The sequence below is a fragment of the Opisthocomus hoazin genome, chromosome 6, assembly GCF_030867145.1.
Source record: "Opisthocomus hoazin isolate bOpiHoa1 chromosome 6, bOpiHoa1.hap1, whole genome shotgun sequence".
Taxonomy (NCBI): Eukaryota; Metazoa; Chordata; class Aves; order Opisthocomiformes; family Opisthocomidae; genus Opisthocomus; species Opisthocomus hoazin.
The window spans coordinates 31,190,866-31,216,342 of record NC_134419.1 but is presented as its reverse complement, the minus strand read 5'-3'; the positions used below and the strand labels follow the sequence as shown (position 1 = coordinate 31,216,342).

Sequence of the window (25,477 nt, the reverse complement as noted above, 5' to 3'; positions counted from 1 at the left end):
GGTGGATTTTTCCTCTCCCCCACCATAGCACAACACTGCCATATTCCCCGTGTATGTCGTGGCCTGTTTTTTTTCGGTAATGAATGTATATTACCCCAATCTAATTATGTGCTGTTTTGGTCTGGATTCAAACAGAAACCACAGAGGCTCTTTCCTAATGCAGATGGATTTTGAGAGGGGACTTGACTGCCTACGGGGCATCAGCGCGGGCGGTTGATGTTGGCCAAGCTGGTCATGGAGGTCTCCAGGATGTATCTCCTGCTGAGAAGGGGCTGAAAGTCCCCCTCCTCTCCAGGGAAAGCCTGTTGCCCAGCCCTGTTACTAGACACTGGAGAATCAACAAAGGCGGATCACTGTGTGAATGAAGTCCAGCAGCTCTCCATGTCCTGCTGCTCCCCAAATGAATTGGGTGCCCAGAGCCTTGGCTGGCCGGTCCCCAGACCCCTCCCTGAGCTGGTGGACAATGAAAGGCACCCTGCACGGTCAGCATGCACTTTCTGTTTATTTTTAGGTAGGAGAAACTGAATTAGTGGGGATTTTTGTGTTCACCCCCCCTTCGCCATAGCCAAGAAATCCTAAAGTTTCCCAAGCGAGCGCAGCCCGAGGGAGGGTACGTGTGGGCTGCGAGCTTGTGCTTTGCATTCGACTTGGGTATATATTTAGATTTCTTTAGATTTCTGGCCCCCTGAGTGAGACCTGCTTCTGCAGCTCCCGGTGCCTTTTCCCGCCCTTTGAAAAAAAAAAAACAAAAACCACAAAAAAACCCCACCACCACCAAACCAAAACCAACCCAACCTAAGAGCTGCCGAAAGAATAGCCCTGTGCCAGGAGTTGAGAAGCAGGAGCTGGCGGGGGTCCTTTGCCAGGTGGGGACCTGCTGTGCCAGCTCCATTACCCCATGAGGGTCCTGCTCCCACGCCTTGGTGGTATCATTTATAGGCTTGGAGGCTTCGCCAGCAGCGGGATGGTCGTGCCCACAGCAGAGATGTGAGTCCAGTGGCTCAGCTCCTGCCAGGGTGTGGCTGGGGGTCTCCACTGCTGCCTTAGCATGAGAAACACCCTTGGGTGTAGAGTCTCTTGGAGAAGCTGTGGCTCCTTAGTCTTCACCGTCAAGATCAGGTTGTTTGTGTTGGTGTCTTGGGTATGCTTGGAGGCAGCAACAAAGACATTTCTTGGTCTGGTGGCCATGGGAGAGCTTAGGTGGTGTTGGTTTAGGCTGGTGTGGTGCATAACAAAGAGGTGGTTGTCTTAAAGGGAAGGGAAGAAGCAGCAAAGATCAGGCATCAGGCAGCTTCTCTGCTTCCCAAAGGGCTTGGGTAAGCGATGAGACCTGGTCTCCAGCACAGGGAAGCAGGGGCAGGAGCCAGGAATTTCTTCATTTAATGGAGTTACAGCGTTCGTGTAATTTAGGGATTTAAACTCCTTGTGTCTACGCTGACCGCTCCACACGATGACCTCCTGGTGCCTTCAGCAGAGCGGAAAAAAAAGATGGGAAAGCACAGTGGACTAAGGCGAGGAACCACTGCTTATGGAGGGATACGAAAAAAAATTGACGCCCCAAAGGAATGGGAAAAGGGACTGCTGAGGCAAGGCAACTACATCCTGGCACTGGAGAAGTTGGGAAGTGCCAAAAGTCACACCGACATGGACCTCATGAAGAATGGTCAGGGGGACAGTGAGCGTTTCCCCACCTCTGCAGACACGGTGAAGTGACGGCTGGGGAGATTTGGGCATGGATGGATATTTCACCCCAGCTTTCGGTCAACACCAAGACAGAGGCAACAAAAAGGTCTGGATAGTGGGAATGAGGACATGGCCACGAGCACAGCCAACGTGGAAGCCAAGCGCCCAAGACCATTGTGCCCATCAACCTGGCGCTCAGGATGGCTTTACTCTCCCCCATGCTTGGAGGGAGCTGGCACATGAAATGGCAGGTCTGGTAACAAGTATTTTTAACAACTCCATCGAGTTGGGGGAGGCACCATCTGACTGGAGAATAGCGAATGCGATGCCTATATTTAAAAGCGGGGGGAGGAGGGAGGGGGAAAAAGTAAGACAGGCAAGAATAGGACTGTAAGCCTGACCTCAATTGCATGCCATTTCAGAACAGATTTGGAAGGCGAAAGAGGAAAATGAATCATGGGTTTGCCAAACGTAGGTCACGCCAGGCTAACCTGGCATCAGAGACCTGGAAACGTGTAGAGCTGCTCTTTGTAGTAAAGCTTTTGCTATGGCAAAGTGTTAATGAAGAGGGGAAGGAGAAGAGGAGCTCTGTGAGGCTGGTGGGGAAGCGAGCAGCGCCGGGGTGGTGCTGGGTGATGTTGAGGGGATGTAAGGCTGGCGGTGACCGGCCAGGCTCCTCGGGGATGAGGCACGGGCTTTCCTGTTTCCAGCTTATGGCACTGGCTGTCTTCCCGGAGCTGGGGGGATGGAGGCTTTCACCCCGGGCTGGAGGAGTTTGAGGGCTGGAGGAAGAGATGTGGGATGCAGTGAGAAATGGAAATCCATGTGCTTATTGAAGAATAGCAAAGATATCTTCTAGGATATGATCTATGCTGTTTGGGAAGTAGCAGTGTGGAGGAGGAGGGGATAAGCTGGTGAATGCAGGGTGAGCACAGGACAGCTCGGAAAGCAGGGAGGTTTGCAGGCAGAATGGCAAATTCTAGGTAACGTCATGGAGTGATGGAGTGGGACCCATCAGGATCACTCGCTCGGGTCTCCTGCATCCAAGGAAGATGAAATGAGCCTGGACTACAGCAGGGAAGGGTCTACTAGATAAAATAGGGAGGGACAGCCAGTCATACAAGAGACAACTGGAGGAACCTGGCTTTGGCTAGCAAAGCAGAGGCTGGGGATGGCCATGACAACTATCTATAAATACATCGGGATGGGAAACACTATTTCAGCCAAAGGCCAATGCTGGTAAAAGAACAGAGGGATATATAAAATGACCACAAATAAATTTTGTCTGAAAATTAGAGCAGCCAGTAGAGAATCGGCTTGAGGAGTCTTCCAGTGGGAATAGTGAGTTTTTAGGGTAGAGTTGACAAAAGTCTAGGGGAGATTGCGTGACACAAGGGGGTCTGGAATCAGCTACTCTGTGAGACCCTGGCACTCTGCATCCTCCCCCAGGCAAACCCAGCCAGGCGTGGTGGTTTATTTGGTTTCCTGGGCAGTCGTGCTTCAGCTTTGGGAGTGGAGAGATGAGAATACATCCACTCGTGTGTATATGCACACATGTGCACGCATGCATGCTGTACTGCACGCTGGTGTCCTGCTGCACTGGGTATTTTGTGGTCTTGCTCTCTGCCGTGGGCTAGAGAAGCAGTGGAAGATGCAGAGCCTGTGAAATGCCAGGCCCCTTGTGTTTCCCAAACAAGTCCCCTGGTCCCCCTGACTGGGCCCTCTGCAGTCTCGGTGCTGCAAAGGTACTGGAGGAACTCTTCCAGCTCCTTGGGGAATAAAAGGGTAAATTTGGGCAGCTGGAGCATCTAAGCAGGTACCAGATGATAGGCTGGAGCCACCGTAGCCTGGCTGGGCATCACAAGCTCTTGGTTTTTTTAGGGAACGTTGGGACGTGCCCTTGGAAATTTTGTCTGGATGGTCCTGGGAAAGCTGGCACCAGACCCATGTGGCTGCTGGGGGCAGGACTGTTCCTGGGTCTGCTGACATCATCCTGGGTGGCTGGGATCATTCCTGAGCTTGCTGTGGTCAATGGTTTGCCCTTGGGTATGTGGGGTCCGTGGCCACAGCTCCCCATCCTCCCCCGCCCCAGCAGTGCTGCTCCTGGAGCCACTGGCTACGAGTGGTGCCGGACACGTAACCGCGGAACCCCTTAAAATCTCTGTAATCCCCTCTGCCTCCACTCCCGTGGGAGCTGGGTACACAAATGCACACAGAGGTGGAGATCGCAGACAGCCCTGCTTCTGCTTTCCCAGTAGTGGGTCCCTGGTGCCACCAGCTTTGGCCACATCCACAAACTGCAGCAGGAGGAGGTAGTCTGGGTGTTGCTGCTGGTGTCGCTGGCTGATAACCCTGGTGAAACTGCCCTCTGCTCCATCATTTTATCTGTCTCCCGCTCCATCTCCTGCTGTGTGTTGCTGGAAGGGAGAAGGCCAAGGGAGGGGTGGTGATGGCCCAGTCCTGGGGGAAGAACTCTTCTTCACCTGTAGGAAAGGAGCTTATCTGTTTTGCATCCTCTGTGCCGAGGACCTTGGGGAAAGCCTGTGGTTTTTGGGCAGGAGACAGTTTCAAAGGTGAGCGATCCTGGCACGGGTGGGAGGTACTCAATGGCATCTTGGTGGGGGAGATGGAGCCCAGCCAAGCTCGGGCAGAGGGGTTGCGTGATGCCTTGAAGACTAATGCCATGGCAAATGGAGCTGTTAGAGCAGAACATGGTGGCCTGGGTGTCTCTAGAGGGCGGTGATCAATGTTGGCTCTATGGGATTCCCATGCACCATTCCCAACTCCCTAAACTTTCTTCTCCCACGGCCCTGAGGAAAGGGGCTGGTGGTGGACTGGGGCTCTTGAAAGATGCAGGACCTTGAGAAGATGAGTGTGATTTCTCCGGTGTCAAAGGAGGAGGGCGGTGAGTCTTTCCAGCTGCTTTCCCCAACCTCAAAGTCCTCATTGCTGCTGTGTGCCAGGTGCTCCTCGGCACTGGGATCTGTGCACAGCATCCCCTGCTCGGTGCTGTGGTCGGTGTCTGAAGCGGGATGTGCTGGCATTGCTCTTCCTCCCTTGGGCTCAGTGTCAGGGTGGTGATGACACCTTGATCACTGGAGGAAGACTCCAGCGTGATGGCTTTCTCCCCCCCAGAGATGTGCTTTCTCCCCTCGCAGAGCCTCGTCTCGGCTCCTGCACTGGCCGACTGGGAGACGTGGTGCCAATGACTCAGACGAAGATGAGGGCTTAATTAGCACGGGGAGAGGGGGGAAGAGAAAGAAAAGAGAAAGAGCCTTTCATTGCAACAAGATTGATACCACCTCCCCCAGACAGTCACGTTCTGCTGCATCACCCTCCAGCCCGGCGTCATGTGTGCCGTGCCTGACACTGGAGGACAAATGGGGCCCGGGAAGCGGCTGCGAGGTACAGAGGGGCACTGCTTCATTAAAAGCCTCGGTGAAGAGATGTCTGGAGGTACTGAGGAGGGCTTGCCAGCAGCCTTTTTAGCTGTTGGGATTCGCCCTATGGTTAGAGCTCCCCTCCGCTCTCAGCTCCTTGGGTTTGGGGTAACACAGTTGAGGCGAGATGGTGGCTGGAGGTGTTAGCAATGATGCTGTCAGGAAAATACCCATGTGAAGGTGTGGGGCTTGTCCACACCAGCCCCTTTCGCCCTGTGCATAGAAAGACAAGCATCGGCTGCCTGTTCTTTAGTCGCCAGCTTTTCTGACCCTAAGGCACCTTATAAATCTTTCCCTCTTAACCGCTGCCGTTGTTGGGAGGCTGTTTTTCCGTGTCTCGGTGGGATGCACAGGGGAGCACCGACTCAAGCTGTCAGGGGAGGCACGCTAAGGGTGGTCCCCATGCCTTCAGCACCCCGATTTCAGGCTGCAGGGCCCTGCACCTCTGACTACACCACTGCCTTACAGACCCTGCATCCCTGCAGGGATGGTTGGAGGAGGCAGAGGAGAGCGGTCCTGCCCAGTGAGGGCTGGAGGCTGTGGAGGAGAGCGTGGCTGGGGCAGGATGCTGAGGGGCATTGGTCAGCCTGGAGGGACAATCACCACCGTTCCTGAGCTAACGCACCCTCCCTCTGCCCCGGGTGCTGGTGTTGAACATAACGTCACACGTGTTTTTTCTTTTCACCTCCAGACCAATGATGCCTTAGGAGCCACCTGGAACTGGCTGTACTTCATCCCCCTCATCATCATTGGATCCTTCTTTGTCCTCAACCTTGTCCTGGGAGTGCTTTCGGGGTAAGCGAGATGCCATCCTTCCCCTCCCCTCCGGGCCATGCCTGTCTCATGGCTCTGAGCCCCAGGGTTGGACCCGGGTACTGTTGTGTCCCCCAGGACCCCAAGAGCTGGTTCCCCCCATCCCCTCCACGCCTGCCCACCCCACATTGAGAGACCATTCTCTGGCTCTGCTTTGCTCTTCAGTCCCCAGGGAGCTGGGAAAGGGGCAGCCTTGATGACGCTTTCTCATTGTTTCACCTTGCTGAAGAGCTTGTGGTTTTGGTGACCTGCGAGAAGTGGTCGGTGTCGATCTTCTGGCTGCTTGGGACCTGCTGGAGGGGAGAGACATGGAGGGGGCTTCTGGAAATGTGCTTGAGTCCCAGGCTTATGGAAATGTGCTTGAGTCCAGGATGTGTTTGTAGCAGGGTGTGCGTTTGCTGGTGATGAAGTGTGGGGGGCATGGGTTGGGATGGGTTTGGGGCACACCTTTGGAGCTATGAAGGGCACCTCCATGCTGTGCGGGCCATGGCCGGGAGGATGTGCCTGGTGCCGGTGGGAGATGCAGACTGGTGAGGGTAGGGGTGCCTGGGGTGCACGTGGGCAAGCTGGGGACATAGGGACAACACAACTGTCCCTGCTCTGCTCTTCCCAGAGGAAAGGAGGCTTTAATCCAAGCCGTTAAGCTGGGTTTGGAGAAAAAAAGGCTTCTCATCTCCATGACAATGAACCGTGGTTTCATCAGCACTTCCTCAGCCCCTGGCAGGGGTTGGTGCATGGGGAGAGCATGCCTTCTGCACTGGGAGGGGGACGTGGTCTCCTCTGCCCGTGCCGCAGGTGGCAGCGGGGACCTTGTGTCTCGCAGCAGGTCATTTTTTTTCCTAATTGTCCATAATGGCAAAAAAAAAAAAAAGAAAAAAGCCACTATAGCACTGGTTTAGCCAGCTGGAAAGCCTTTAGATGCAGGTGTCAATGTGGACACTGGCCCTGGTCATCTCTGTCACTGTCCTAAGTGTCCCTGTGAGTTCAGGTGTGATGGTGGTGGTTTCAGGAGTGCTTCTGGAGCAGCAGGCTGGGCTTGGAGGTCTGTTGGTGCATTGAATTTCCCCAGCTCTCAGTCTGGGGTCTGACTGAGTCCAGAGGCTCTGGGGACAGACTGCAGGAAGGGCTTTACGCTGCCTTGCAGGGAGAGAGCTCTTATGGAGGATGAAGAAGTCCAAACAGTGTTGGGTGGCTTTTGCATTTCTTATGCCATATCTAGCTCGGGGATTTGAGCAAAGTCCAACCGGGTGTCAGTGTCAAGCAGGAGCTTTCCTGCAGAAGTCCAGAGAAGGGAAGTCAGGAAGGTGGAGGCTGGGCAGCTGGAAAAGTGCCTTATTGCCCCGTTGAATCATGCCAATGCGGTGCGTTTTGTGGACACTGAGGCTTTTGGTGCTGGTGTGATGCTGAGAGAAGCCTGGGGACAGAGCAAGGAAACGCTGCTCTGGCCTGCAAGCCAGCCACTGGCAGGAGGACCACAGGGCCGCTGGTGGGATGCCAAGCCCGTGCCCAGGTCCATGCTGGGTGCTTGCCTGCGCCGGGACTGTGCGAGGCAGCTGTTCCCGCGCCTACCGGATTGGATGCGGTTGTCTAGGGCTCTTCCCAGGCGCCGGCTGGCATTTCGACTGTTTGTTTATTGCTAATAGGGTTTGTATTGGGGAAGGATGCAAGTGGGTGGGTGGTCTAATTGGCAATGGAGATGCTCTCGTGGCGTGCCAGATACCTAGGGTAAAGTGTGACTGCTCAGCTCCCCGGAGGGCTGAGCGAGGTGAGCGGAGGCGGTGAGCTGGGCTCTGCCACCCGATGGCTCAGTCACCGTGCGTGCCGCCCTGCTTGGTCACGGCCGCGGCCACAGACCTGCCCCGCGGCTCGGTGGATGCAGTACCGCGGCGGTGGTGAAGCATCCTCTTGCCAAAGCTGCTGTCGGAGGTGTGGAGGGATGCGACGCGAGGCAGGAGAAGGTACTTCTGCACGCAAACAATGCATGACCTTGAGTGCAATAAGAAGGGCTTCGTTTCTCGCTTTGCTTGCTTAGTTTTTATTGTTTTGAACACTTCTCACAATTCTCTTGTGCTGGAAGAGAGCACTTGGCTCTGCTGCGGGAGGGAACGGGTGACCTTTCCATCGCCTGGCCTCTGAGCTGAGTGAGCAATCAGGGTCTGGCTGGCTCTCCCTGCACGCCCCGTGTCTGGGCTGAGCTGGGAAGAGAAGGTCGCTTTGGGGATGAGCTCCATGGAAACCCCTCCAAGCGAAGGAAGCCTTTCCCCAGCGTTACAGTGCTGCGTTGGGGAGGGCTGGCAGCCGTGCCTGGCTAGCTGAAATCGCAGTCGCTCTGTTAGCTCTGGGCGCAGCGCTGAGCGGCGAGTCCTGGTAGCCTGCTTGCAGAAACCTGGACCCACGTTGCTTGCAAACCGCACCACCTGCACTGGTGAATAACAAGGTCTGCTCAGGGTTGCCAGCCTTCTTCTCAAAGTTCATGTTCACGAGCAGCCGCAGAGCTGCCTCTCGGCTCTCATCTCGGCAGCGGTTTTGTTCGGGGGAAACAATCAAATGCCCAAGGCAGGTCTTGAATGCGAAGAGGCTGCAGGAGGACATTTGTATGTTTAACTTGCCACCATCAGAAGTTTGCCGGAGCCCAGATTTAGCAATCTTCTGGTTGCGATGTGCATCTCTCCCAACAGTCAGTTCCCCAACTGTTAAGCTGAGGCATGACCTCCGTGATGTAAACAGCCTGGATCCATCTGCTCCTAAGCACAAAGTATGTGGGAGAGGAAAAGAAATTATTTCCATCATACCGAGGCTCCTCGATTTTTCTCTCTAAATACGAACACGCAGACATGCACTGGAATTGCATGCAACGCTATTAAGAGGAGATGGAGTCGCTCCAGGCAGGGGCTTGGAGAGCCAGTTCTTCTGGGGCTTTGGCGTTTATTACTGTGTCTATTAACTTTCTCCCTCTATGGGTGCGATTATGGATCAATTAATTCTAAACAAAAGCAGGATGGAAAAAAAAAATAAAATTGGCCCTATTCCTCTTTGAGAGCAGGTATGAAGCCCAAGGAGATGTGACTGCTCAGCTTTTAAAGCTATACAAGCTACCAAAATAATCCTGGCAGAAGAGAGTCAGTGGGAGCGAGCGAGGATGGAGCATCAGCTGAAACGCCCTGTCTTCCGCCACGTGGCAGCCGGTGGATTTTGCGAGCTCGGGAAGATGCTGAGACTCATACCAAGCGTTGCTTGCTGCCGTCCTGCGTCCAGAGGCTGGTGTCATCCAGCACCCTGCTGCGGTGGGGCATGGTGCGCCCACAGCTCTGCACCTCTGCCTAGGGACAACCGCTGTGGTGCAAAGAGGGAATAGCACACTGCAGCCATCTCTGCTGTGGGATGGGCAGGGGGGATGGAGGGGACCTCCTCCTGCCCCGTGGCTGATGGCCCATTGCGGGCAATGCCCTGCGGTTGGTCGGCTCTGGATTGCGGGATGCAGAAGCTGCACGTGTCCCGTGCTGGAGATTTGCAAGGTCTGCTCTTCCGTCTTTGTGGAATGTAATGTTTTTTTTCATCTCACCAGTTTCTCATGTAAAACAGTTTGGATCTGTGTGTTCAGGCTGCATCTCTACAGCAGCAGAGACCTGGTCAGAGCTGTGCTGCCTGGTCCCCACTGCCTGTGGCATGCATGGTGCCGCAGCAGCAGTTAACGCCATCCCAGTAATGACCATAGCTCACCATTGGTCCTGTCCAAGCCACTGCAGAGGTCCTGTCTGCTTTGCCCCTCCTTGCAAGAAGATTGCTTACGTCTAGCTTGTCACTGGGAGCAAGAAGGTGAAAAAGTGAAGATAAAAAATAAGCCGTGCTTGAAGGAATAACATTGAGGTTCCTAGAGTTTGAGACCAGACAGGCTGTGTTTTGGCTCTTTTCTCCCCCCTTTTCCTCAGCTCCTGCAGTAAAGCCCTCCTCTATTCACTGCAGTATCTGTCGTCTTGTTGAGGTAGACCTGTAGCCCTGGTGGACTCCTTTCCCCTATCCAGCCTCGTACTTCCAGCCCCTTTCCAGGGTGACAAAACTGCTGTAATCGCCAATATTTGTGGTCTGCAGCAATAGCTGAGTGGGTGCAGAGCGGAAGGGGATTCTGCCTGACCTGGGGACCCTGGTGCCTCGGATCTGCCAAGGAGAAGACCTCTGGAAGCTTCTGGCAGAGCAAGAGGTTGAGCACGATGGCAAGAAAAATGAAATCCATCTGCCTTGTACCAAACAAGAGAGTAATTTAAATCCTCCTAATTGCTTCCACTAATCCTGGTGATGTTCAGTCTTTTCTCCCTTTAAGTCTTTTCTGCCCCCCACCCCCAGCTCTTGCACTAAGCCTTTGAAAGAAACGACTAATGTTATAATTAAAGGATCAATTTGGCAAGATTTCTTTGTCTTAAGATCTTCTTTCTTTCAGGTTGGGTTAGCTCTGCTTTCCCAGTCTCCGGAGAGTTTTCTTCAGCTCCTTCAGGAGCCTTCTGTACCATCTCTGAAATCTTTTCACTTCACTTAATTTGAATTTTTTCCCATCCAATTTTGAGGCATAACAAACGATGAATAAAATTAAGTTTTATAGCAATTAATAATAAGGGCGTTGAAGGAACAAGTGTACATTTTCAAAGGAGGCAGGGGATTTTTGCCAGCTCTATGCAAAACCTGGCCCCCATGTGTTCAAGCTGGATCAGGTGGTTTGAAGCCAGAAACACTGCAAAGAGGATTAATGTCTTGGAGGGAGGTGGTTCGTGGAGGGGAAAGTGGAGAGACATGTCACCACAAGGCAGGAGGGCTTGTGGGGAGATCGTGCCTGAGAAATATTGCATCAGAAGCGTGAAAGCTTGGAAGCATCGTTGGTTTTGTTTTTCTTTAATGGTTGTAGCATCTGAGGGAGCAGCTCGGCTGAGATGGAAAATGGCTGTGCCTATTGTGAGTTTGGGGATTCGCTATTTGGAACCGCTTCTGAATGGAGGTGGGGGTGCAACGGGGAGGGGGCTGTGATGCCTCCTGCCAGGTCCCCCAGAACCATCATGGGGTGCGCGTTGGTCATGCCACACTTGGCCACGCTTATCACTTTGCTGTGGGGAAGCTCTTGACGTGGTATTTGAACATGAGTGAAACAAAGGAGCCTTTGAGATCTTCATCTATATTCAGCAGCCAGGTGGGCATCCATATTCAATGAGTGCCTCTCTGCCTTGCTCTGCTGTACCACCTTTCTACGGAGGGCGTCCAAGCCCTTTGCAAACAAGCTGCCTGACAAGAGACACGCGTGTCTGGTGTGCCGTATCCCCCGGTGTTACAGGGAATAGCGACTCCTCTTACAGCCAGCCGGACAGGATAAAAAGAAAATTCACAACAAAGAGACGACTCGATGACTTTCCTCTTTGATTTCTCTTTGCAAATTATTTGCCAGCTTGTCTCCACTGCTTCAAATTTGCTCTTGTTCGTGCCTCCTCGCAAATCTGCTCTGTGGACTGCCCGTTGTCTGAGGACTGCGGGTGAAAAGGCTTATTTTTTCTCTTCTCGACCAAGCACTCAGCAGATAGTTCTTGCTTACAGATTGCTTTTGCAGTTGTTTGTTCCAGATCATTGTAATTTCCATCATGCCGGTTGATGATAGCAATCGTGTGGCTGTGGTTGCAGCTGTTTGACTTGGTGGATGGCTTTGGAGATGGCCATTTCCTCCATGACCTATGCTTGCAAGGGGGTGCTGGGCACTGCTGTTGGGTGAAGTAGACAGGATGCCCCGAATGAATCACGTAGCCTTATCAGTTCTTTGTGCCTCGTAGGTGGCTGTTTGTTTGTTTTGCAGTGGTGGAGTGACGTATCTAGCAGTTGCATTGTGGGTTTCACACTTGATGGTTGGCTCTGAATTCATTGTATTTGTGTGTTGAAGGCATCAGTTAAAGTGCTTGAAAGTTCCTGGGAAGTTAGCATGACGAAATATTGAAAATTGGTCGTTTTTTTTTCCCATGCTATAACTCACCTTCAGTACCAGCCCCGCACCTTTCATCTGCACATCGCTGTCAGTTGCAAAGGGGGACTATAAAACTGTTCTCCACTTACAGAGGATAAAAACTGGAGCATAGGAGGGAAGGGGAGGAGTGACACTTTACCAGCGCTGCATGAGCCGGTGGGAGTGACTGCGAACAAAGCCCGGGGCTCTTGAAGCAGTGAAGATGTGCTGCTCATACCAGCCCTGCCTGATAAGAGTGAAATAAAATCCAGAGCTTCCATCTCTGCTGCTTGCGGCTGGGGCTACCAGACCCTCTGCCACCTTTCTGTAGCTTTCTTGCAGCGTGGGCTGGCCATGCTGTTGGCGCAACGCTGCGATCAACAGACGTCTCTGAGCAATGGGGACAGAGATGCAAACCTTAGTGTTGCTACCCTTGAAAAAGTGTTGGAACTGAGACTCTACAACTGGAATGTCGGTGGCTCCCTTCTCCCGGTGACATATGTCCTCTTTGTCATTTATTTTTCTCCTATTCAAAACAATAAGCTCTCCAAACTGTTAGCTGCTCTGAGCCCAAACCAAGTATCATGGAAAACCCGTCGTCTTCTGTTTTGAAGGTCACAGCAGGGTTGAGCTGAACACAAAGCAAGCATCCATGCATGCTTTTCTCACCTTGATCGTGGATTTTGTTTATGGAGAGCATGTGTGAAATGTGTGGAGAGGGGCTGACCCCACCCTGAAATGCAGACAATGGACTGGACACCTGCGTCTCTGCTGGGATCCATTGGTGAGGGACAGGATTTGCAGCAAGGTACAGATGATGCCCCACAATGTTCCCAAGCGATGAGTGAACCTGCTTTTGGGTGAATGAGAGCCTGTTGACTGAAGTTAACTGTAGACAAGAAATAGAGATTACTGGAGAGAAGAGAGGAAGTATTTAAAGTCCTTGCTGTTCAGTGGGCTGTGCTCCCCATCAGCAGGTGCAAAGTCTGAGTTCTCTTGTGTTTCTTGCTGCTTTGAGTCATTTTAGTGTTGCTGCTCTGTCTCTCCATCAAATACCAATTATTTGAATTCTTGAATGTCATCTTCAAAGCTGCCCAAAGCCTGGACCTGGGAGATCCCATAACACAGCTGGCCAATGGTGACCCTGTCCCTGCTGCTTTGGGCCCTACGTAGAGCCACGATGGCCCATATCTCTTTGAGGGACCGGCTTATAAAAGGAGCTCTTTAGTGCTGGAAGTCTTAACTTTGCTTCTGGTGGCTCTTCATCTGGAGCCCCTCGGTCCTCTCCCCACTTGTGGAGACAGTTTCCCATTTGGGCTGCCTTCACCCTGTGTCTTCATGTTGTCATTGCCTTTCTCTTCTGCCTCTATTTTTGTTCACTTCTCCTCTTTGCGTGAGGCGTCAACACAAACTAGCATGACAAGGTCTTTCTGAACTGTTCATGCTGCTTGGTATCAATCCTGTCTAATCCACACCCCTTTAGGACCTTATAGAAGTGACAGAGATGAGCGAGTACCTACAAGAAACTCTGATTTAAATCACAAGCTTTCTCCAAGGTAGAAGGTAACCGTCAGGAACTGCCCCTTCTTAAATGGGGCAGTGATGTAATGGGCGAGCTCAGGGCTGCTGTCTCCCCGCTCCTTCCCATTTTACCATTCGATGTCGCCAACAGCTTGTCAGCTTTTCGTTCCCCTACTTGTGTGTCTGCTGGCACTCTGTAAACGTGCTCTCTTTAGCAGCGTCAGCTGTACGCTCCGTTTCTCGCTGCGGCTTTGTCACAAAGCGGTGAACACGTAACTTTCGTCAAAGTACACAGGGATGATCAAAAGCTAATGGCCACCAGTAAAAGGGAATATGAGAAATATAATCTTTCTATTTTCCTTTTTTTTTAATTCTTTTCACCGGTTAGTACTTCCTGGGAAGACTTTCTCGAGATAATCCAGCATTGTTAAGGAATCATAGAACTGTAAAATTATGACCTTTAAAGACCATCTACTCCACCCTCCCTGCCATGGGCAGGGACATCTTCAACTAGATAAGGTTGTTCAGAGCCTTGTCCAACCCGACCTTGAATCTTCTCTGACTTCTGGCAGTTCAAGTGAACTTATACCAAGAAATTACCCTTACCCAAAAAACTTGTCGCCTCCTTTGAAGCAGACTTATGGAGCACATCTTCCCCCCTGCAGAGGTTTTGTACCTTTTGGACTCCCTGCCCTAGCCTTTGCTGTCGGTTCAGTGCAATAATCCCGGTCTGCGAAGCCAGATTATTCCGCTGTGCCTGCTTGCCACCGTCTGTTGAAGTTGAAGCACCAGCTTACAGGCTGCACAGTTAGTTCAACACTGACTTTAGTTCTTTTACACCTCTTGGGTAAATACCATCTGATCCCCCCTGGTTTGCAGCTGCCTCATCCGTGTTTTCCAAACCGTCTCTTGTCAGCTCTGTCCCATAACCTTCCCTGATGCTCACCTGGAGTCGAAGGTGGTTTTTCTTCAAATTGTGGTGCTCAAAACTGAGCTGGAGTCATGAGCTGAGAACTTGTGAATACTGAGGAGAGCAGCAGTATTACCTGAATGGCTAGCAGATGGTGTTCCTTGTTGTACATCTCATTATATATGTTTTTTTTCACAGCAGCACACTACTGCTACCTCATCCTCAGCCTGTAATCCAGTGTTTCTCCTCTTCCCACCCCATCCTTTCTGCTGCTTTGTATTGTTTGAAGACCTGTTTGCTAACTGGTTTGTTGGAGGCATCTTTAATGGTGGCAAAAGGGGAAAAATTGATGGGTTTGAAGATGGTTGGCTTGCAGTTTCAGAGCATGGAAGCCATAATATTGATGTGACCATCACTGTATACGCTCTCTGGGCTCAAAGCTCTGGAAAGGATAAAAGTGGTTGCAGCATCTGTGATTCTTTTTTTTTTCTTCGCTGGTCTTTGGTTGTTTGCTTTTTGTGTTGAGTTTTTTTTTTTTCTGTTTGCCTATTTTATTTTTTTTTTTCCTCCTCCAAAAATGGGGCCCATTTTCAAGCTGGATGCTTTCACATGGGTTCTTCTCCCAGTAAGACCAGACCTGGGGTCTTTAGCCCTTTCAGTGGAGCACACCGATGTAGTAAAAGCGTCGCTGTCCTGGTGTAAGCAAGGGTGCGGGGGCCTGGGGAGGCAGGCGGCCGAGCGCAATGGGTCCCCCACGGTCTCCTGCCGGGAGCAGAGATGCTCTGAGGCTGTCTGAAGGGAAAGCCAGGGCTCTAGAGAAGAATTTTCAGGCAGAGGAGTGAACCATCTGGGCTCCGCTCGCCCTGGCAGGCTGGGCACGGCGTGCGGACAGACGCTGCCCTTGCGTGCAGAAGGACAGATGGCACGCCGCTCCCAGGTCCAGCCACGGCCTTCAGCGCTCGCCTCCGTCACTCACTGCATGCCTTTGGCTTTACGAGGCCAGACGGGGAAGGGCTGCAGTGACACAGGGTTGGCATGAGTGGAGCTTGGCTGCTGTGGGTGGACGTTTTCATACTAAAGGTGCCAGGATTTGGGGCTGGGAGACCCAAGTGGGAAAGCAGACGTGTTTCTGCCGGGGTCCTCTGAGCCCTCTTGCAGGGACCCCATGGGGCAGCACAGCCTCAGGCTCTTTGCAAGGCAAAATTGGGCCGTTCCTGGCGATGTAACCCAAGCACCCCAGGGAGCAGAGCCCTTCAATGGGAGGCAGGGGCCCGGCTCTCTTGGTGGTGCGATGCCGCCCTGCCTGCGACTTGGAGCCTTCCCAAGCGGCTGTCAGTCACCGTCGCTGGCCCTGTTCTCACTCACATACAGTATTATCTCTACCCGCTGCTGCAAATTGGCTCTGAGCAATCCTTGATCTGTCAGCATCGCCTACCCACTCTCAGATGTCACCAGCCCCCGCTGCTGCCCTACTCGGTAACGTGTCTCTCTGAAATGTAATAATTCATTAACTTGAGCTTAACTTTTTTTTTTCCCACCTCTCCTCTCTGCCACCCCTTTCTCCTTCTAATGGACAAAAGCAATTAAGCTCCATTAGGGATCAAGCGTGTGGGAAGTCTCTCCCTCGGAGACGCTGCCGCAGCGGCATGGACCTTATCCCTCGATGCGTGTGGAACCAGCTTCTTGCAAGTTAGGGCTCCATACACAAATAGTTGGGTAGAGGGAAACGGTGCTTGATGAGGGGGGCACTGGAAAAGCTGTCCCATTCCCTCCTCTGGGAAAAAGTGATCTGAAGCTCAGCTGGTCCTTCTGGCTGGGTTTCATCATGGACGCATGATGGTGGCTTCTCTTGCTGTCCAGCAAAAGGAGACACTGGCCTTAGCAAAGAAGGAGCTGGAAGACAGAGGCATGGGCAAGCAGGAGCTGGCAGAAAGAGGCCGAATTCCCAGCTGGTGTAAAACAGGGGAAGCTTTTCAGGTGCTCCCTGTCGCAGAATGTATCTGCTGGGTCTGGCTGCAAAAGTTCTGCAAAGGTGATGGCTGGCATGGGGTTATGGCTCGGGAGCAGAGGTGTAGCGCACGGGAGGGACAGTGGACCAAACCGGAGGGAGAGAGGCAACTTCCCTGCTAACTCTGGCTGCAAACAGCATCTGCTCATTTCTTGACATCCTGAATTTGGTAACAAAGGCCGGTGAGGGCTGATGGCACAGCCAAAATGATCCTGCCTTTCTTCCAGCAAGGAGGGTTTTTGGCATGGTGTGCTCAAAACAGAGAGCGCATTTTGCTGTTGGCTGTGGGAGGTCCTTCCTTCTCCCCCGTCTCCTCCCGCCCTCGTTCCCTCCACTTAGGCTGCTTTTCTCTTCCTTGCCTTTTGTTCTCTCCCTCTTCCCTGCCCTAGGAAGAAAGTCTCATTTCAGTCTGAAAGCCAGCAATGGAGGGGGAGAGTCATTTGATGCTTAATGCCAGAGCGGCAGGAAACTTCACCTTCCTGGGGTGGAATTAAAAACGCTTGAATTGTCTGGGGATCTTAAACAAGAGATGCAGGGAACATTCAAGGCTTTTCACACAAACACACGCGCACATACACACACATGCACGCGAAAGCCCACACAGCACTAAGGGTGTAATAGCTCAGCTGGGGTAATGCACTTGAACTCTCTCTGCCAGCAGACAGACCAATTCTTTCAGTTCTTTTGAATATGGGTTGGGTTTTTTTGCTGCTAGTCTCCGGGGAGAGAGACGCTCGTCTTGCAGAGAACAGTGCAGTTAGCTCTTTGCAATCTTCCCTCGGAGCAGCCCAGGACCGGGAAGGGCTGGGGGCATGGGCTGGGTTCTTCCGTGCAGCTGGGACTCCACGACTGCCAAGGCTTGGGGATGGGACGGGGAGCTGCAGCCAGCAGATCGCATCATCCTGATGCTGTTGCAAGGAAGGGTGTGCTGGGGGGATGTCTGGTGTGAGGGATGCTCCTTGCGAGCGAACGTGGTCATCAATAGAGCTATAACGTGTGGGTTCAGATGCCTCAGTAGTGTGGCGAGTGCAAGCGCAAGGTATGGGACCTCCTAGAAGCAGGTCCGGCTGCGTCGTCTCACGTATAACCCATGGTGTGGGTGGGAGGTTGCCTACATTGCCACCCCCAAAATTCCTGCCAAATATTTCCATTTCCCTGGTAGCGTGTGATGGCCTTTGCAGACATGCTTCGGGCTTTGGGTGCTTCTTCATACAGGATGGGTGAAAAACCTGCATGGGTCTTCTGCGTATGGCCAGAGGCGTGTGTAAACCAGAAAGCAGACCATGCTCACCAGCTTGGTCTGTGTTTTAGCAGCATGTGAGAAGATCTATAGAGCCCTAGCTGCATAAGGGTGTCTTTGCACAGCTCTAGGCTGGGCTATAGGTGAAATCGTGTCTTGCGTACTGAGGAATGTGTTTATGTGTGTGCTGAGGAGCGCATGTGAGCATGTGGACACCAGTACATCTGTGCACCACGTATGTTAGAGGCTGCACGAGGGGTGGGCACAGCGTTAGCTCCGTCCAGTGTTGCTCAGTGTTTGGCCCTGGGCAGGCACATGCTTTTGTCTGTGCAGAGCCCATGAGGTGCTGCCTGCCCTCCTGCCCGCTGCAGCATCATGCCAAGCCGTTATCCTTCTCTGAGCTGGTCACCATGCCTGGACAGTTTGTGTGAGACACTGAAGTCCAGAGAAGGACAGCAGGGATGTCTCAGGCCTGGGAAAACCCTGCAAGAAGAGGCCAGAAAGAAAAAGGATTCAGAGGAGGAGATGAAGACAGGGGATAGGACCTGTCCTCTTCCATCCTCTTGCTGCTGCCTCCCCACAGTGCCCAGTTTTTATTCCCTGAAGGGATGCACAGAAGCTGAGCTGATGCTTGAGATGAGCGGCACTAGGAGCAGCCTTCCCAAAAGGCAGCAGCTCCCAGCTGGGGCTTGAGAGGCTGAGTGACTGAGCAGGGGTTTTGCTCACGTGCATCTGCACCTTTTCTCCTGCCAAGAAGCCTCTCCTCCTTTCTGATAGTTCACCCATCCCTTGGCTGGGGATGGCCATGTGCCTCCCCAACGTGTTCCAGCAGTCCTTGGCTCATGCTTGCCCTTTGTCCTTGCCTCCCCCCCCAGCCCCGTGGTGCCCCAGCCCCCCGTGCATCCCACTGCCCCCGGCCATGCTCTCACCGCCCTCCTCTGCCCTTCCCCAGGGAGTTTGCCAAAGAGCGCGAGCGAGTGGAGAACCGCCGAGCCTTCATGAAGCTGCGGCGTCAGCAGCAGATCGAGCGGGAGCTCAACGGCTACCGGGCCTGGATAGACAAAGCGGGTAAAGGCTGGTGGGCTGGGGGGTGTGGCAGGCACCGCATGGTCATGCAGCGTGGTGGAGATGGGAAGGGATCCCTGGGCATCATCCAGTGCAACCCCAAAGCTGCCCAGGTTCTTGCGTGGTGGTGTTGGTTGCACGGGGGATCTTGGCCCCAGATGCTCCAGCAGCTTTCCAGCCAGGTTGAGAGCAAGGACACTGCCAACAGCTGATGCAACCTCGTGTTCCGTAGCATGAACCTGTCATATTTTGAACGTGAGGCATGATTCATCTCCAGGGGCAGCTGTGAGCATCGCTGATGAAAGTTTTGCTCTGCGATGGTTTCCTTGCTCTTGGTGTTTGCCGGAGTCTCCTGCAGTGGTGGGCAGGGGGAAAAGTAGAGCAGTGAATGGTGATAGTGGTTTTCCAGCTAAACCGGCTCCTGGAGCAGTCTGGAGGGGACGCATTCGCTGGTTCCCAGCTCAGGGCTCCCACCTCGACCTGGGTGAGGTTTGGGCATGGTGGAGGTTTCCAGGCTTCCTGCTGACACCCAGCCATATGCGACAGCCTGTGAGTGACGGTCACCAAATTGCCACAGCTCCTGTCCTTGCTTGCCTGTCGTGGGGATCAGTTCAGTGTGTTCAGCTCTGGGAAGGGATGATTTACACTTGCATCTAGTGTTCAGGCTTGAAAAAAGATGGATAACTTGAAACAAGCCCTGAGCCCCAGACCTCAGCTGTGGTCCTGGGTTGGGATGTTTAGCCTCAGATGTGTGTATGATGTTCAACTTCTTTGGTGGGGTTAATTACAGTGGAGGAAGAAGGGTTGATTAAAAGTAATTTTTCTTTACGATGCAATATGCGGTCAGTGCCACTTGCCACCCACCAGAATTTGCTTTTAGATGCTTAACCAATACTTAACAAGAGTTTGCAACCTATAGCAACCACCTCCAGGCTAGGCAAAGTACTTAAATACAAGGCAGTGAGGTCTGATGTGCTCAGCCAACGGTGTCTTGTCTCCTGATGCTGAACTGTGTGTTTTGCATAGAGGAAGTCATGCTGGCTGAAGAGAACAAAAACGCTGGGACCTCAGCCTTAGACGGTAAGACAAGCAACGCCCTGCCTAAGAGTCTGCTTCCCATTGCTTGTGCCTGCCTACAGCTGGAGGTTGAAACCTTCTAGCCATGATGGGAGGTGGGAGGTCTGGGGATGCCCCAGTGGGCTCTGCAGCCCAAGAGATGAATGTGGGGAGGTGGAATGACAGCATAACCTGTGAGGGAACGTGGAGGCCAGGAGGTGTCTGGTTCCACACAAGAGATAGGTCTGGACTGGGTTCAGCTGGGCATCTCCATCCTGTTACCAGACCCGAGTTAGCCATGTACTGATCACCAGGTCCTGGTCCAATGACCTGGCTACTGGCAGAGTTGGGCCACCAATGCCCCTTCCTCTTTGCTTCCCAGTGCTCAGGCGAGCCACCATCAAAAGGAACCGGACGGACGCCATGAACCGTGATTCGAGCGACGAGCACTGCGTTGATATCTCCTCCGTGGGCGAGCGGAGGCTGGCACAGAGAAGACCTCTTCATCCAACCTTGGGTCAGTGCAGTTTGGAGCTTGCTTCCCCCAAACCTCTGCCATCTTATTGAGTTGCAAGGGTCACACCCGTCATGTGGAGATTGTCACAGATCAGCCATCTCTGATAGTTTGACAGCAAAGGGAGCAAACCACCTGTTGTCCCCTGTACCATTTAAAAACTGAGTGGTTAAGTCATGTCCCGTAAGAGCAATGTCTGTGAGCCATCTATCCTGTCTCATGTCGTGGGAAAGGTTGGAACGCCCAGCTCCTTTTCTCATCTTGACTGGAGCACCCAACTCCTTCTCCTCCCTCTTTTCCCTTAGGTAACCCCTTGAGTCACTCTGGTCTCAAAGGTGCCAGAGTGGACGGTGCCTCCTACTTACGGCACAAGGAGCGACTCCTGCGCATCTCCGTTCGCCACATGGTGAAATCCCAGGTCTTCTACTGGATCGTCTTGAGCCTGGTGGCTCTCAACACTGCCTGCGTAGCCATCGTCCATCATAACCAGCCAGCCTGGCTCACCCACTTCCTCTGTGAGTCCCTGGGCTTTGTGTAGGTGTGAGAGCACTGCATGGGCAGGCAAAACCTCCTGCAACCTTCTTATGTCCAGTGGCCAGAGATTGCAGCACGTCCTCACTCCTTGCCCAAGGTCACGTGGGGATGAATCCCACCAGAGTCATGCTGCTATGGAGCTGGGTAGGAAATAACCTCGATTACATTCACTGTTGATAAAAAAAGGACCCTGTAGAGCCATGAAGTTCAGCTTTGCCATTGGCCTCGTGGCCACTGATGTCTGTCTCAGCCCTGTGGGCAACTGTGGAGGAGTTTTACCGGCCTTGTGCCCTTTGAGTTCCATGTGTTTGCCAAGAGAGAGAAGCAGGCTGCAGGTCTCAGTTGGGTTTATCCTAAAATTGTGAAGAGTGGTAATGGAAAGCTTGCTGGAGATCCATCTTTGAATGCCCACAAGCAATTGCTGGAAAGGCGTCAGTTTGCAGGGATGGGACTGTTTGTGGGAGAACCCCCTGGTTAAAGTTTTGGTGCAGAGCATGGCAAGGAGATTCCAAGCTTGAAACCAGTTACCGGAGCATCCCCCAGCCCACCGTGGGCCTTAGTACAAGGTCAGGTCTTGGAGGCAGTACACCCATGTCTATGCTATCATGGCATGGTGCTGACTGCAGAGCGGCATGGTCAGCCCCCCAGCAGCCATGTGTTTCTCCTGAGCTGCTGCAGTAGCGACTGTTTCTTTCTCAGCCGTGTTCTTCTTAGTCACCTTGAAAATGTCCCCGTCAAGCACCGGGCCTGCCCAAATCTGCATTAGCACTCTCAGGCCTGCTGGGATTCCAGCATGCCACAGTGTGGTAAGGCAGCTGGTCGTGGTGAGAAGCATCTTTTGGACAAGGTGAAAAGCCAGACTCTTGCCTGCTAATGTTCATGAAATAGCTGGAGAACGTTTTCTCTGGCTCCTGGCTGTTGGGCTCGGTTACCCTGGCCAAATTCCAGCTGTGCAGTCATTTAAATCCAGGTTGTTAACAGTCTCCTACCGTGTCGTGTGGTTAACGTCTTTGCAGATGTCCCAACCACCATCACATAATTCTAAAGAGCTGCTCTGATACATGCCAGCCATCTCTGTTCTTCTCAAACCCTTGGGACACCAGTGCACCTGCCCTGAAAGATTAACTTGTGGGGTTGGGGCTCTGTTGTATGCAACCGAGGTCCTTGCAGACAAGCTTCTCTCATCCCATACCGTGGCCTGAGAGAGCTGGGGGAAGCAGTGTGGTCCTCAACTTGTCCACATCTCTGCAATGTGCTGTCTGGGCCATGGGTGGATGCATGCAGGATGCTCCTCACAGCTTGGTGCCTCAAGCGTAGCACATCTGGGTTTTCTCTTTCAGACTATGCAGAGTTCTTATTTCTTGGACTCTTCCTCCTGGAGATGTCCTTAAAGATGTATGGGATGGGGCCGCGCCTTTACTTCCATTCTTCCTTCAACTGCTTCGACTGCGGGGTAAGCAGCCCCAGAGATGCTGTGCCTGTGGGGGGAGATGTTTGGCAGGTGCCTGCAGCACAAGGCACCAAGGGGGAAAAGAAACCAGATCGCCCTCACTGTGGGCAGGGGAACCCTTTCTGCTGGGACAGCCTGCCCATGCCAGATCGAGACACTGGGTCTTGGGCAGGGTGGTGGGTGCCTCTTCTTCTGGTGTGTGAAGAGTTCCTGCAACAGCCCGTACTGAGCCTGTCTTTGACTCACAGCTGTGTCTGCTTCTCAGGTCACAGTGGGAAGCATCTTTGAAGTGGTTTGGGCTATCTTCAGACCAGGAACCTCTTTTGGGATCAGTGTCCTACGAGCCCTTCGTCTCCTGCGAATATTTAAAATAACGAAGTACGTACCAACTGTCCATTCCTGTCACCCTTCATCTCGGGCTGTGGCTGCAGCCCAGGTCACATTGCTCCTGCTATCCTGTTAGCATGGCTGCGAGTGTTCCAGGACTGTCTCTGTTTTCTAGGTACTGGGCATCCCTGAGGAATTTGGTGGTCTCGCTGATGAGCTCCATGAAGTCTATTATTAGCCTGCTCTTCCTCCTCTTCCTGTTCATTGTAGTCTTTGCCCTGCTGGGAATGCAGCTGTTTGGAGGCAGGTAGGTTGTTTCAAGTCTGGGGAAAAGGAATTTCTTGGCACTAAAGCCCGCTTAGATGCCTAGGAAGACTGCAGCCTTGCCCCTCAGCCTGCTGCTAATGGCGGTACCTCTCTCATACAAAAGTCCTTGCTCAGGCAGGTGCCTCTGGGCTATGTGGGTCCTGGTGGCCACAAGATCTTTTGGGTTCTGGCACCAAATGCTCAGGAGACCTTCCTGAGAGTGGGGAAATGTCCTCCTAAGCACAAGAGAGCTGATGGCACTGCAGTCCGGGGTTTGATGATGTTGGTACTCCCGCCCATTTATGTCCTTCCGGTTTCACTTCCAGGTTTAACTTCATTGATGGGACACCATCGGCCAACTTCGACACTTTCCCCGCAGCCATCATGACAGTGTTCCAGGTAGGAGCCAAGCTGCAGTGGGATGCAACCAAAGGGACTTGGGACTCTCTGCTCACTCCCTGCTGGCTGGAAGGGGCTCTTTAAAACAAACAAATTCCCCTCCATCAGCTGTTAGGATATAACTTGCTTCCTCCCTCTCCTGCATAACAAAGAGGATGGCAAGAGATGGAAACTCTTCCACCTCCGTTATGTAAGTTGGTAGAGTTTCAAAACTCTTCTGAGGAGACCCAAGTCCTCATCAGTGTCCAACCTCATGTCCCCCAAGTGCTGCAGCTGTAGAGCTGTGTTATCCAACGCACAGGGTCTCTGTACTGGGCTCCTGCATATTGGTGGAGTAGATCTGAGGGGGCTGTCCAGGTGACAATAAGGTGAGGTGACAGAGCTGCTGGCTTGCTTTCCTGCAGATCCTGACAGGTGAGGACTGGAACGAGGTGATGTACAACGGCATCCGCTCCCAGGGAGGTGTTCGCTCGGGCATGTGGTCCTCCATCTACTTCATCGTCCTCACCTTGTTTGGAAACTGTATCCACCTGGCTGCTGCGCTTTTAGTGGAGACAACCCCATCTCCCTCTCTGGGGGCACCCCTCTCCCCACCCACTGCTCCTGCCTCCTTTCCCAGTTGAGGGAGCCCCATCACACGTGTGGGAGCCCTGGATATCCCACACGCAGAGAAGGAGCTGTCTGGAGGTACACTGAGGGCTGTATACATGGGAAGGGTGAGGAGTTTGTCCCTTTGGCTGCTCCTTATTGAGCTGGTGCGGAGCTGTCGGGATGACCCTCCCTTGGTGGCTGCAGACACCCATGTCCTTAACACGTGCCTTGTGCATCCTTAGCAGCTCACAGATACTCTGCTGAACGTGTTCTTGGCCATTGCAGTGGACAACCTGGCCAACGCTCAGGAGCTCACCAAAGTAGGTTCTAGTTGCTCCTTTTTCTTCTCTTGCTGGGGTGAAGTGAGTGAAGGAGGGGGCCAACAGAAAAGGCGCCAGGAGCAGTGCCCGTGACTGTCCACACTCCAGAGCTGGGGCCACCTCGTCCTTTAGCTCAGCCTGCTTTGGAAAGAGGTCAGGTCAAGCTGGAAGTGGAGGCTTTTCCTCCAGGAGGGTACTCTGAGTGCTTCCCTGAAACACAAATCCTTTTCACTGGGCAAAGCCTTTTAGACTTTGATTTAGGAAAGTGCTTAAACCTGCTAATCTCTCCAGGAACACCCACACTTCCCATCAAGCGTGGCTTAACCCTTTCTCCATTTAAGCTCCCCAGGTTCATTTGTCTATGGTCAGATTGAGATAACTCTCATAAGTCTGATGTGGGGGTGGTTATTTGCCCGAGCACTCCAGAGACGTGGAGAGGGAAGCATTTTCCAGTGGTGTCAGTACTTATTTTCCCCATCTGCCCGCAGGGCAGTGGACGTGATTTAGGATGCAATTTAGGATGGTGCTTGAGAAGGTTATTGGGCTTAGCTGTTTTTAAGACCATGCTGGGAAATATTTGGGGAATGCTAAAATGTCAGGGCACCATCTGGATAACGGTGAGTAGGCGAGAGCTGCAAGGGTCGTTGCTGCTCTTTAGAGGGGACCAGCGATCCCGTGGTGCCCATTCTTTCGCAGAGCCCATTCCTGTTGCTCAGATCCTTGGGGTTTACTGAGAGGCTTCCACGCTGGTGTAAATCTGACCTGTTAGCGGCAAATGAAATGGGGCACGGTGCTCATTTGCCTGAGGGATGCGTGCGGGGGTCCCTGTCCTCCCGCGGCGGGTGCAGGTGGCATTTCCAGGGGCTGCCGGCTGCTGCTGGGGTGAGAGGGCTGGGAGAGCCCTGTGTTGTACCAGCAGCGTCAATTAAGGGAGCGCTGAGTTTTTGAAAAGCCTGAATGCATGCTAATGACTCCTAATGACATTTTTTACTCCAGAGACACAACTGTGCTCATTAAAGCAATAGAGTCTCTGCCGGGGTCATTCATGGATGCCTTGCCTCCCACTCCATCAAGGGGATGCCTGTCTCGCCCCTGTGGCTGTGAAGAAGGGAAGGCTGAGCTGGTCTACGCCGTCTGGGGCTGTTCTAGCGTGCACAGCCCGGCTCTTGCCTGGAGTGGGCTGGGTTCACTTATTTAAGTAGCGCTGACGCCTTCAGTAAGATCTGGCTTAGTGGGGAAGTTGCATCCCCACCGTAAGATAAAGGCTGTCTCTGGAAATACAGGTGCCGGCTTCCCTTTTCTCCCGCACGCCTTGGCGTCTAAGGTGGCCCC

General features: G+C 52.9%; 1 protein-coding gene across 1 annotated transcript in view; it reads left to right on the top strand.

Annotated features, from left to right (window-relative positions):
• CACNA1E (calcium voltage-gated channel subunit alpha1 E) overlaps positions 1–25,477 on the top strand; it is a 135,783-nt gene that overhangs the window by 70,616 nt on the left and 39,690 nt on the right. The window contains exons 9-19 of the mRNA XM_075422516.1: positions 5,815–5,918; positions 18,536–18,651; positions 19,675–19,728; positions 20,087–20,221; positions 20,524–20,733; positions 22,093–22,205; positions 22,468–22,580; positions 22,705–22,836; positions 23,162–23,234; positions 23,639–23,756; positions 24,078–24,145. Of these exons, the coding sequence (XP_075278631.1) occupies positions 5,815–5,918; positions 18,536–18,651; positions 19,675–19,728; positions 20,087–20,221; positions 20,524–20,733; positions 22,093–22,205; positions 22,468–22,580; positions 22,705–22,836; positions 23,162–23,234; positions 23,639–23,756; positions 24,078–24,145 (1,236 nt within the window). The remainder of the gene's footprint in view (positions 1–5,814; positions 5,919–18,535; positions 18,652–19,674; positions 19,729–20,086; positions 20,222–20,523; positions 20,734–22,092; positions 22,206–22,467; positions 22,581–22,704; positions 22,837–23,161; positions 23,235–23,638; positions 23,757–24,077; positions 24,146–25,477) is intronic.